At 49.5% G+C, this 13,567-nt stretch overlaps 1 protein-coding gene across 1 annotated transcript in view; it reads right to left on the bottom strand.

The window, feature by feature from the left end:
- SLC6A2 (solute carrier family 6 member 2) overlaps positions 1-2,846 on the bottom strand; it is a 97,121-nt gene extending 94,275 nt beyond the window's left edge. The window contains 1 exon segment of the mRNA XM_060253850.1: positions 2,516-2,846. Coding sequence (XP_060109833.1) covers positions 2,516-2,846 — 331 coding nt within the window.
- Between the last annotated feature and the right edge of the window lie 10,721 nt (positions 2,847-13,567).

Below are 13,567 nucleotides of genomic sequence, written 5' to 3'. Positions count from 1 at the left end.
CAAATAAAATTTATTATTATTATTATTATTATTACACACAAACACACACACACACAATCAAAATGTCAGCAAGTCACCCACTGCCGCCCAAAATCACATAAGAAGTGGAGAAAGGGTTGTGTGGGCTTCTCCAGGGGTTAATGAGGGCTGCTGGAGGTGTGGCAAAGCCCTTGGTGACTGGCTGGCTGCCCGCTCTCCTAATCCAGGGATTGTTATGCAGCCGCACCTACTATTCAATGGACAAAGTAGGTGGGGAAGAGGAAGGGGGCCATTAGAAAGGTTCAGGAGCTGTGCTCCTGTGAGCTCCTGCTGAACTCAAGGGACAGACAGACAGACAGACGGACAGACAGACAGACAGATAGATAGATTAGCTAGACGGACAGACAGACGGACGGACAGACAACTTGGTGTCAGAGTTGGTCCAGAGAGAGAACAGGTTCAAATTCCTATTCAATCACAAAGTTTAGTCAGCAGGCCTTATTTTGTGCAGGAGCTCACAAGAGTGGAGCTCCAGAACCTCTAAATTTTATTGTGTTCTTTCTTACTCCCCCCCTCTCCCCTAAAAAAAAAACCCTTGCTTCTGGGCTCCATTGTTGAAACTCCCTTGGAAATTTTGCTGAACTCTAAGATTTGACGAACTTTCTAATATTTCCACCCCCACCAAAAATGGGAAAATAGCCAAAACATAAAAGCAGACCAATGGAAATCTTCCTTGTGCCACTGTGGCCACATAGGAGAAAGTAATTTTAAAAGTATGATGGGAGTAAGGTCTTATTGTGACAATTCTAATTCAAGAAGCGTTTTAAGGCAGATGCTGAGCTGATAGAATTGAGTACCCCTTCCGGTGATGTCATATGCAAATGAGATGCAAATGAATTCTGGCATCTCTTTTTCTACAAACTGACCCTTGTGAATGAGCAATTTTGATCAGTCACTCTTTTCAGCATATACTAAAGGTTGCATTTATGCCTCCCCGTACTTCTTGAAGGTAGGGTGGAACCGCAATAGAAACCCCACTGAACTCCTCAACAAGTCTGACTTCTGAAGAAGTATGTTCTGGATTGGAATACTGTCTTCATTACTTATTGCATTCAGCCTCACAAGAACCCTAGGATGCAGGTTGCTGCTTTTGGTGCTTTATTGATGGAAGCCAAGGGAAAAAAAAATCGCCACATGTCAAAGGGGTTGCAGATATGGCAGGATTAGAACCCTGCCCTCCCCAACAGAGCCAGCATGGAAAACACCTCCAGACTAGAATCTTCAGAGACCCGAGTTCAAATCTGCCACAAAGCAATGCTGAGTCTCTCAGGGCCAGTCACCCGGTCCACACATCGCAGTGAAGACATATAACCTGTGTGTACGTCGGCAGGGCACCGCGGTTTTCAAGAAACAGCCAATGTGGGTTCCCTTTACGAAGGAAACCAGGGACCAGCCCCTCGAGACATGTGGCGTTTGTACCATGCATTCAGCCATATGTGCGCTGAATATAACATTGAGAATTACTAAATCAAGAATAATAACTTAATAAACGTAATAGCAATAAGAAAGGAAAATCAAGCGTACATTGCACCAGGACTGTGTCTTTGTAAATTGCAAACTGGGTCTCTCTCTCTCTCTCATTCCCCCCACCCCCATCTAACCCACCTCACAGGATTGGTGCCAGGTGAAACAGGGAAAGAGAGAATTTCAGCTATTTGGAAAAAGTGGGGGAAGAGATGGATTGATAGATAGGTAGGTAGACAGACAGACAGACAGAGGGGACAACATAGTGTCAGAGTTGGTCCAGAAAGAGAACAGGTTCAAATTCCTAAGTAGATAGATAGATAGATAGATAGATAGATAGATAGATAGATAGATAGATAGATAGATAGATAGATAGATAGATAGATAGATTGATAGATGATAGATGATAGATAGATAGATAGATAGATAGATAGATAGATAGATAGATAGATAGATAGATAGATAGATAGATGATAGATGATAGATAGATAGATAGATAGATAGATAGATAGATAGATAGATAGATAGATAGATGATAGATAGATAGATAGATAGATAGATAGATAGATAGATAGATGATAGATAGATAGATAGATAGATAGATAGATAGATAGATAGACAGACAGACAGACAGACAGACTTCAAAATTTATTTAATCCATTTATCACCACAGCTTTCTCCCCAGTGGGACCTAAACGAACTTACATCATTTCCCTGTCCTTGTTTTTTATCCTTACAACAACCCAGCGAGGTAGGCTAGGCTGCGATTGGCCCCAGGTCGCAGCCAGCTGTGCTTCCCCGGCACCGGTGAGGATTCGAACCGCAGTCTCCCACATCCCAGCGACAGCCCGACCCACCCACCCCCTCTCCGAAGCACCGCACCACACACAGCCTCCAAACCCAAGCAGAGACCCTTGGCGAAGGCTGGTCTAACCTCAAGGCGCTAGCCGTCCCCACCCGCCTTTTCACGACCCCCCCCCCCGCCCCTAAAGGCGGCGGGACCCCGGCTCACCTCCTCCGTTCTTGTAGCAGAGGTAAGGGAACCTCCAGACGTTGGCGAGGTCGACGGAGAAGCCGATGACGGAGAGGAGGAAGTCGATCTTCTTGCCCCAAGTCTCCCGCTGGGAGTCGGCGGCGCTGGGGCTGTAGCGCGGGCTGCCGATGCCGCCGCCGCCGCCGGGCTCCAGGAGGTTGGTGCTGGTGTACTGGACGCCGTTCTGCTCCTTCACCAGGTGGAGCTCCACGTCTTTCTTGGGTGGCTGCCGGGCGTCGGAGCCGTCCCGGGACGGCTGGCCCCCGGTCGAGGAGCGCCTCCGCTCGGGCGGGTTCTGGGGCTTGTTCATCTTTCACCTGGAGCGCGGGGGAGGAAAGGGGAAGGGGGGGAAGAAAAAGAACGAGGAGGCGAAGGGAAGCCAGCAGCGGCTCGGGCGTGGGAGAGCCCGAGAGGGCGACGCGCGAGTGGGAGGCGAGGCTGGCGAGGCCGGGAGGAGGGGGGGGAGTGGAGCAAACCGCAGCGCCCCCCTTCGGCTGCCCGGGAGCGCGCGAAGCGCTGGAAAGCCGCGCCGACCGCCGGCGCCCTTTGGAGAGGGTGCCCAAGAGCGCAGCGCAAAGACGCACCGCCGAGGAGAGCGGCGAGCCAACGGAGCCCCGGGAGAGAGGGCTGTCTGGGGCCGGCTCTTGACTTCGAGCGCCTCGCCGGCCACCTTTCCCAAAACACAGCAGCTCGCCGCCCGCCCTCAGCCCTCCGGTGCGCGCTCGCAGACTCCCCACCGCGACTCTATTCGGAAGCAGTCCTCGCGCGCGCAGATAAATGGGCAGGCGGCCGACGCGCCAGCAACCAGTTTACTTTGGATACGCGCTCCGGCTTCTGGATTCGGAGTAAGTAGTCCGACCTGGCCAGCCTGTCGCTGCCCGGGGACCTTCAGAACCCCTTCACCTCATGCGCGCCCCTAGAGGAAGTTTTCCCCCAAAGAGAGGGTACAGGGGCAGTTTAACTAACTACCGCTGGGTACTATAAGGACTGGCTAATTCGGACTGACTCTCTGGGCTGCTTTCTGCCTAATAAGGCACTTTCAGTCCAAGTTCCAGGCACTTCAGCCATCGTTTGCAATTGGATTTTGCCCTCTCACGCAAGAAAACCCTGTTGCAAAGTGCATTGGAAATGGATTGAAAGTGCATTGGAAATGGATTGAAAGTGAATTGGAAATGGATTGAGAGTGCATTGTTCAGCAGGCGGGAAAGTCACCTGCTGCCCACTGACAGCTTAGTCATCTCTTCTCCAGGTAAGATTCCCTTTAGGAGCCCTTCCTGACACCATCCCCACCGGACCAAACCATCCTGGGACAAGGAATCTGGCTCTCTCCGTGACCTGAGCACTCCTGGCATTTTATTTTATTAATTTCTAATTTCATTACTTTTGAGCAGGGGTCGTTTGGAGAAGAACAGGTGGTGGAGCTCATTGGCATAACTCATTAACTTATGCCACCGCCTCCCAGCCAAAAGCAAGAAAGGAGAGCCCCAGGCGAGCAAGGCCTGCTTGGGCTGGCTAGAGCTCCAGCCAGCCCAAGCAGGCCACGCTCACTTGGGGCTCTCCTGGGCCTCCCTCTCCCGCAGGTCAAAAGGCTAGTAAGCCACCCAAAATCACATAAGAACAGGACCGGATCTTTTTTGAGGGGGGGGGGCAAAATTAAAAAAAAAATGATGTCCCCTTATGGGACCATTCTGTTTTATGGGCCTATAGAATACAATGGACTCTATACCCAATTTGGCACCTCCCCCCTCTGCGTCAGCGCCCAGGGCAACCACCCCCTCTGCCCACCCCTAGATCTGGCCCTACATAAGAAGTGGAGAAAGGGTGACATGGTCTTCTCCAGGGGTTTATGAGGGCTGCTGGGGGTGTGGCAAAGCCCCTGGTGGCTGGCTGGCTGCCCGCTCACCTAATCCAGGGATTGTTTTGCAGCAGCACCTACTATTCAATGGACAAGGTAGGTGGGGAGGAGGAGGAGGGGGAACCCTCAGAAAGCTTGAGGATCTGCGATCCTGTGAGATCCTGCTGAATTCAAGGCCCGCTTTTGAGATTTATATCCCACCCCTCCCAGGCTGAACGGGGCTTGGGGTGGCTCACAGCATCTTTAAAAATATAACAACTCTTCCTTCCCACCCTGACCATCAACAACTCGGAGCATCGGAAGAGGTTACTTCATTATTGCCTGATCTTGGGTTTGAATCACTCTTGGATTCTGAGTTGACTCGTTCAGAATCAAAAGATCTGAGTCCAGCAGAGACTTGTAGACCAGCAAGATTTCTGGGGTATAAGCTCTCAAAAGTCAAAGCTCCCCCCATTATTTGTTTGCAATGGGATTTCCTAAACAAACTAGAACAAAGATTGCTGAATTACAAGTTATTACAACACTCAGGGCAATGGAACACCCGGGGCTTAACAGAGATATTGGGTTATATCACTACATATGCAAAATCACTCCGTTCTTGTATCTGTTTGTTAACTCTTTTATTATATGTATACTAATTTGCTGTTATTTACAGGTTTTACCAATTGCTTCAATCCAATCTTAGCTATACTTATTGCTCAGTTACTTATGTATCTTGACTCCAATTATCCCTTCCTGGCAACTAGACCCCTGCCCCCTCCTCCACACACATCTATATGTAATGGTTGGCAAAGTCCATTTCAATGTTTCTGAAGAAGTGCCCATGCACACAAAAGCTTATACCCAGCATCCAACTTGGTTGGTCTTAAAGGCGCTACTGGACTGACACTTTGTTCTGCTGCTAGACCAACACGCCGACCCACTTGAATCTACCTTGGGATCTGAAGAAGTGAGAGGTGACTCATGAAAGTTCCTACTCTGCCACAAATTTTGTTACTGGACTCTTTGTTAGTGGACAAAGGTGCTACTGGTTCTTCTGGGAACCTTGCGTGCAGATGTGGAATTCTAGCAGGAGCTCCTCTGCATATTAGGCCACGCACCCCTGATGTAGCCAATCCTCCAAGAGCTTACAAAAAAAGAGCCTTGTAAGCTCTTGGAGGATTGGCTACATCAGGGGGTGTGTGGCCTAAAATGCAAAGGAGCTCCAGCTAGAATTCCACCCCTGGGCCAAACACGCCTGATGTAGCCAATCCTCCTGGAGCTTACAGTAGGTGCTGAACTAAGAGCCCTGTAAGCTGTTGGTGGATTCGCTACATCGGGGGGGGGGGGTGGCCTAAAATGCAAAGGAGCTCCTGCTAGAATTCCACCCCTGGGCCAAACACGCCTGATGTAGCCGATCCTCCTGGAGCTTACAGTAGGCACTGAACTAAGAGCCCTGTAAGCTGTTGGTAGATTGGCTACAACAGGGGCGTGTGGCCTAATATGCAAAGAAGCTCCTGCTAGAATTCCACCCCTGCTAGTGTGTGTTAAACGAATACCTTCCCCTATGTCCCGGCAGGGCCAGCCCTAGGCTGTCTGGCACCCCAGGCAAGGCTAACTTCTGGCCCCCTGCAGTGATAGCATCACCGAGTCACACAAGGGGTGCTCAATTCTGTCACCCCAGAAGGCCAGCACCCTAGGCAATCACCTAGTTTACCTAGCGGCAGGGCCAGCCCTGTGTCCTGGAAAGCTTGCACCTGGGAATCTTACTGCAAACCTCAGTGGAGCACGTACAGCCTAGGCTGCGGGAACTGCACTGGCTGCCAATTGTGTACCGAGTTCGTTACAAGGTGCTGGTCATTACCTTTAAAGCCCTATATGGCCGAGGACCTGCCTACCTTAGGGACCGCCTCTCTCCATATGTTCCCCGGAGAGCACTGAGATCTAGTTCTCAAAATCTTCTGAAAATCCCTGGACCAAGGGAGGCCAAGCTCAAAACAACAAGGGAGCAGACCTTCTCGATAATTTATTTATTTATTTATTTATTTGGGATTTATATCCCGCCCTTCCCACGAATGGCTCAGGGCAGCTTCCAACAATTAATCAAACTTAAAAGTAAACAATTTCAAATGTAAAACAATTAAATAATTTAAGCAGTTAAAACATTAAAACAGAGTAATTCAGTTTCCTGTGAACAGATGGCTGGCCAGTTTCCTCAGGTTGTTATCCTAGCTAAATGTAGGCTAGGTATAGGCTAGCCGGAAGAGGGTCGTCTTACAGGCCCTGCGGAACTGCGCTAAGTCCCGCAGGGCCCTCACCTCTTCCGGCAGCTGATTCCACCATATGGGGGCCATGACGGAGAAAGCCCTTTCCCTGGTGGCTTTCAGGCGGGCTTCCCCATGGTGGCTCCCCAATGGTGGGATCAGCTGCCAGGGGAGGTGCGAGCCCTGCGGGACCTCAATCAGTTCCGCAGGGCTTGTAAAACCGTCCTCTTCCAACTTGCCTTTTAAGGTGGAATCTTGGTAATGGCATCTAGCCGTCTTGATATATGTGTATGTATTGAACTGTAGCACCTTCAATTCGTACTGGTTTTAATTTATTTACTTAACTTAATTTATGAATTTGTAATTTAATTGCATTTTAACTGTATTTTATTGCAATCATGGTATGTACCATGTCTTGTGAGCCGCCCTGAGCCTGCTTCGGCGGGGAGGGCGGGATATAAATAAAAAAAGTATTATTATTATAGGGCTACCCTCCGGAAACTAATTCAGAATGGTCACTTCAAGCTTGGATCAGCCTTTCCTTTTCCCACAGTTGCAGTTTAAACCCCTGCAATGCAACGGAGTGGGTTTTTTTTTAATAAAAACCACACTCTTTCATTCCAGATCGATTTCATTGTGGAATAGTTATTCCATGCTGACGCCAGCGTCTCTTCGCTCCCCAGTTTCCAATAGCCTCGTCCAACCCTGCCTTTCTCCACTCTCTGTCATGGTTCACACAAGCACCAGAGCCGGATTAAACCCTGTGGGGGCACCTAGGCAGTCAAAATCTTGGGGGGGGGGGCTTGCAAATTATCTCAGAGTGTCCACCGCACTGCCCACAGCCCCTGTTGCAGCCTGCAGGCACCTTCTCAAAAGCCCCTTTGTCAAAGCTGCGGGGGGGGAGGCAGAGAGAGGCAAACTTGGCGACGTCGCTAGCAGCAGCCTCACCAGGCAATTTGGGCAAAGAGCCGCTCAGTTGCTGGCTGCCTGTGCAAGGTCTGAGGGCTGCAAGCAGGGGAGAACCTGGAGGGGAAAGCCAGCCCAGGGACCCTAAACATGTGGAGGCCCATAGGCCAGCGTCTACTTGGCCTAATTGTTAATCCGGCCCTGACGAGCAAGCACCCAGCTAGAAGACCAGAGTTTAGCCAGCGAATGGAACAAGAGTTGAAACCGGGGATACAAAAGTGTCAGTGACACTTTTGACCATCTTTTCAGGGAAGGGGGAAAGAGCCTAGGCGAACGGCCAAAAAATAAGGCAAACCCAGCTGTGAATTCTGGGCAGACAAAACCGTATGATGTCAAAGTGGCACTTAAAAAAAAATAGAAACATTGGTTCTTTGATCTGTATGCCATCAAAGGAACGGGAAGGGTGAAAGTTTTACAAGGCGAAGCCAAATCCACAAAGACATTACGCCCTGTGACTAGGCATGTCTCACCAAAATTAAGTGTTTATTTTTTTAAAAAAAATCCTTTGAGATTTAAGTTCCCTTCTGCCAAAGGGATATAAAAGTGCCAAACGTCAGTTTCGTCCAGTTCTTTTTCCTGGCCATAGTTGGTGCCTTCTGATTCAGAGACGACAAAATGGCTTGGGAAAAGAATGCTCCGCTCTGACCATCCCTTGATGGCTTTCCAAACTATGCAGGATTGCCCAGGTTTTTTTAAGGTAAAGACAGTTGTTGTTGATTTTTTTTTTAAAAAAACCAACAACTGTCTTTACCTTAAAAAAAAGGTAGTTCCCTGTGCAAGCACCAGTCATTTCTGACTCTGGGGTGACCTTGCTTTCACAACGTTTTCACAGCAGACTTTTTACGGGGTGGTTTGCCATTGCCTTCCCCAATCATCTACGCTTTCCCCCCAGCAAGCTGTGTACTCATTTGACCGACCTTGGAAGGATGGAAGGCTGAATCAACCTGGAGCCGGCTAACTGAACCAGCTTCCGCGGAGATTGAACTCAGGTCGTGAGCAGAGCTTAGAACTGGAGTACTGCAGCTTTAACACTCTGTACCACGGGGCAACAATCTTTACCTTGCGGGTTCCCAAATGAGGACTTTGCAGTGCTCAGTCTGTAGAGAAAGTCAAACGAAAACGAACAGTGGTGCCTAATGGACTTTATGAATATGGGATCTGTCACCATCAACACGGTGACCCATTTCCCACTCGCCTTATGCCGCTTTCACGCTCCTCTTCTCAGCGGGGCTTCCGTCCGATTTCACACTATCCAGCCCAGGGCTGCAACCAGTTTCAGCTTTTTCATGTTGCAAACAGAAACTGGTTTTTAGAGGCTTGTGTTTGCCCGTCAAAAAAGCCGAAGCTACTTGCAGCCCCAGAGCAGATAGTGTGAAATCAGACAGAAGCCCCACTGAGAAGAGGAGCATGAAAGCGGCGTAAGGCGAGTGGGAAATCGGTCACAGTATTGAGGGTGACAGATCCCACATTCATGAAGTCCATTAGGCACCACTGTTCGTTTTCGTTTGACTTTCTCTACAGACTGAGCACTGCAAAGTCCTCATTTGGGGACCTGCAAGGTAAAGATTGTTGCCCCGTGGCACAGAGTGTTAAAGCTGCAGTACTCCAGTCCTAAGCTCTGCTCACAGCCTGAGTTCGATCCCCATGGAAGCTGGTTCAGTTAGCCGGCTCGAGGTTGACTCAGCCTTCCATCCTTCCAAGGAAGGAAGCCCTGCTGAGAAGAGGAGCTTGAGAATGATGTAAAGTGAGTGGGAAGTCTCTAAGTTGTGGAGTTTTGTGAGCAAAAATTCTACTTTGTGAGCTGCTGGCATTAATACTGTGAGCTACTGCATAAATTAGCTTGCTCCAGGGCCATTTTCCCTGGGCTGAGTCAAAAATATGTGAGTCAGAGGCTAACGAACTGTGAGCTAGCCCACACTAACTCAGCTTAGAGGGAACACGAGTCACTGTGCTCTTCAAATCACACCAAGGCAAAGACAAAATCTAACCAAGGCTAAGCCCATTCAGGAAGTGTTTGTTTGTGCATTTTTCTTGCTCATAAAAAAGGGAGGGGGAAGGGAGTATATTCAAAACTTGCAGCCATGGTTTCCAAATCCTAGATCTGCCTTTCATCCCAAATTGTTTAAAATCTTTTTTTTAATTAAAAATCGATCTTCTTTTCCCTCTCCCTCCTTCTCCTTTCCTCAGTGGTAAAGCAGCCATACTGCAGTACTGTGGTCTGAACTCTCTGCTCATGACCTGAGTTCGATTCCAGCGGAAGCTGGATTCAGGTAGCTGGCCAAAGTTGACTCAGCCTTCCATCCTTCCGAGGTTGGTAAAATGAGTCCCCAGCTTGCTGGGGGGTGGGGAGTGTAAAAGACTGGGGAAGGCAATGGCAAACCACCCTGTAAAAAAGTCTGCTGTGAAAACGTTGTGAAAGCAATGTCACCCCAGAGTCGGAAACGACTGGTGCTTGCACAGGGGACCTTTCCTTTCCTATCTCTCTGTAGTGGGAGGAAGACAGTGGTCTTTAAGAAAAGTGGGACGCGGTGCAAAGGAAGTTCCTTTTTCCTTCTTTTCTTTTATCCCACTTCTAGTCCAACGGGTTTTGCAAACTCTTTTCGGGATTCAGGTAGCCGGCCCAAGGTTGACTCAGCCTTCCATCCTTCCAAGGTCAGTAAAATGAGTCCCCAGCTTGCTGGGGGGGGGGGGGAAAGTGTAAAAGACTGGGGAAGGCAATGGCAAACCACCCCGTAAAAAAGTCTGCCGTGAAAACGTTGTGAAAGCAACGTCACCCCAGAGTCGGAAATGACTGGTGCTTGCACAGGGGACCTTTCCTTTCCTATCTTTCTGTAGTGGGAGAAAGACAGTGGCCTTTAAGAAAAGTGGGACACGGTGCAAAGGAAGTTCCTTTTTTCTTCTTTTCTTTTGTACCACTTCTAGTCCAACGGGTTTTGCAAACTCTTTTCTGAGACAGTGTGAAAATCTCGAAACAAGTTCTCTTTTCAGATTTCACAATGTGACCACCATCCTGTCTTTTTGTCTCCGAGGAAATAGCTGCCGTTCTGGCTGGTAAGAGATACCTTGGATACCTTCGTGGACCCGTCAGCCGAAGATCAGGGCTCTGTTTAAAACCAGCCCCCTGCCCCATGTATGAGAGCCAGTTTGGTGTAGTGGTTACGTGCGTGGACTCTTATCTGGAGAACCGGGTTTGATTCCCCACTCCTCCACTTGCAGCTGCTGGAATGGCCTTGGGTCAGCCATAGCTCTGGCAGAGACTGTCCTTGAAAAGGCAGCTGCTGTGAGAGCCCTCTCAGCCCCACCCACCTCACAGGGTGTCTGTCTCCTGGGAGCCAGTTTGGTGTAGTGGTGAAGTGTGCGGACTCTTATCTGGGAGAACCGGGTTTGATTCCCCACTCCTCCACTTGCACCTGCTGGCATGGCCTTGGGTCAGCCATAGCCCTGGCAGAGGTTGTCCTTGAAAGGGCAGCTGCTGTGAGAGCCCTCTCCAGCCCCACCCACCTCACAGGGGGTCTGTTGTGGGGGAGGAAGGGAAAGGAGATTGTGAGCCGCTCTGAGACTCTTTGGAGTGGAGGGTGGGATATAAATCCAATATCTTCATTCACCTCACAGGGTGTCTGTTGTGGGGGAGGAAGGTAAAGGAGATGGTGAGCCGCTCTGAGACTCTTCGGAGTGGAGGGCGGGATATAAATCCAATATCTTCATCTACCTCACAGGGTGTCTGTTGTGGGGGAGGAAGGTAAAGGAGATTGTGAGCCGCTCTGAGACTCTTCAGAGTGGAGGGCGGGATATAAATCCAATATCTTCATCTACCTCACAGGGTGTCTGTTGTGGGGGAGGAAGGGACAGGAGATTGTGAGCCGCTCTGAGACTCTTCGGAGTGGAGGGCGGGATATAAATCCAATATCTTCATTTACCTCACAGGGTGTCTGTTGTGGGGGAGGAAGGGACAGGAGATTGTGAGCCGCTCTGAGACTCTTCGGAGTGGAGGGCGGGATATAAATCCAATATCTTCATCTACCTCACAGGGTGTCTGTTGTGGGGGAGGAAGGGAAAGGAGATTGTGAGCCGCTCTGAGACTCTTTGGAGTGGAGGGTGGGATATAAATCCAATATCTTCTTCTTCATCTTCTTCTTCTTCTGTAGCTTACTCCCACAAAGTTACCGTATGTTAAGATTCAAGCTTCTCAGCATGCACAGTTCCAGAAAAGTAGCTTAATCTGTTGCAGCAAAAAACTGACTGTATTGCACTAGCACCTGTGGATGTTTTAAGAACTGCTCTTATGTTTTTTATGCTGTTACTGCTGCTTTAGCTTGTTTGGTCACGCAAATCTGATTGCGTGACCCTTAATCTGTGAGCTGCCCTGAGCCTGCCTTCGGCAGGGAGGGCAGGATATAAATTAAATAAATAAAGAAAAGATAAATATGGAGTCTCAAGGATTCATAAATACAAACAAATTATTATTCAACAGTGAGCTACTGTGGCCTAAAGCTAGCTGTGTTGGATGCAGACGGTGGATCCTGACGGAGCAGACAGAAAGGAAGGCAGCATCAGATCTTGGACACTGAGCAGGGTCAGCAATTGAAAGGGAGACCACCAAGGAAGGCTTTGCAGAGGAAGGCAATGGCCAACCCCCTCTGCTTCTCCCTTGCCTTGAAAGCCCCTTGCTGGGGTCAGTTCTTGGATGAGAGACCACCAAGGAAGGCTCTGCAGAGGAAGGCAATGGCCAACCACCTCTGCTTCTCCCTTGCCTTGAAAGCCCCTTGCTGGGGTCAGTTCTTGGATGAGAGACCACCAAGGAAGGCTCTGCAGAGGAAGGCAATGGCCGACCCCCTCTGCTTCTCCCTTGCCTTGAAAGCCCCTTGCTGGGGTCAGTTCTTGGGAGACCACCAAGGAAGGCTCTGCAGAGGAAGGCAATGGCCAACCACCTCTGCTTCTCACTTGCCTTGAAAGCCCCTTGCTGGGGTCAGTTCTTGAATGGGAGACCACCAAGGAAGGCTCTGCAGAGGAAGGCAATGGCCAACCACCTCTGCTTCTCACTTGCCTTGAAAGCCCCTTGCTGGGGTCAGTTCTTGAATGGGAGACCACCAAGGAAGACTCTGCAGAGGAAGGCCGTGGCAAACCACCTCTGCTTCTCACTTGCCTTGAAAGCCTGTCACTGGAGTCAGTTCTTGGATGGGAGACCACCCAGGAAGACTCTGCAGAGGAGGGCAATATCAGGCCACCACTGTTTCTCTCTTGCCTTGAAACCCTTGCTGGAGTCAGTTCTTGGATGAGAGACCACCAAAAAAGACTCTGCAGAAGAAGTCTTCCAGCCACCTCTGTCTCTCACTTGCCTTGCTGGGGTCGGTACTTGGACGGGAGACCACCAAGGAAGACTCTGCAGAAGAAGTCGTCCAACCACCTCTGTTTCTCACTTGCCTCGAAAGCCCCTTGTTGGGGTCACCATAAGATAGTGCAATTTGACAGCACATACACATCTAACTAAGCAGCCACATAAGCATCCATGTATGAAAGACGGAGAGACAGAGAGAGGCTGTGTAGAAAAGAAAAGATGACATTCTAAGTCCGCAATGATGTCTCCCTTTCTGCTTCCTGTATTTCATGGCCCTCTGACCTTTTCTTGGCTGCATAATATTTTATATAAATGTCTGCCTGGTGAGGATCCAGCACCTGGATTTGACAAAGTGGCTGAATGCCACGAATCATTATGCTGGGATAGAAAATGGATTACTCTTTAGTGCCCCAAGACTCCAGTTTATTTCAGCTTGAACAGGCAAAGAAGAAGAAGATTGCAAATTTATACCCTGCCCTTCTCTCTGAATCAGAGACTCAGAGTGACTTACAATCTCCTATATTTTCTCCCCCCACAACAGACACCCTATGAGGTGGGTGGGGCTGAGAGAGCTTTCCTAGAAGCTGCGCTTTCAAGGACAGCTTTGCGAGAGCTATGGCTGACCCAAAGCC

This window comes from Heteronotia binoei, chromosome 14 (assembly GCF_032191835.1).
Source record: "Heteronotia binoei isolate CCM8104 ecotype False Entrance Well chromosome 14, APGP_CSIRO_Hbin_v1, whole genome shotgun sequence".
Taxonomy (NCBI): Eukaryota; Metazoa; Chordata; class Lepidosauria; order Squamata; family Gekkonidae; genus Heteronotia; species Heteronotia binoei.
The sequence above is the reverse complement of the archived record's forward strand: the minus strand, read 5'-3'. Positions and strand labels throughout refer to the sequence as shown.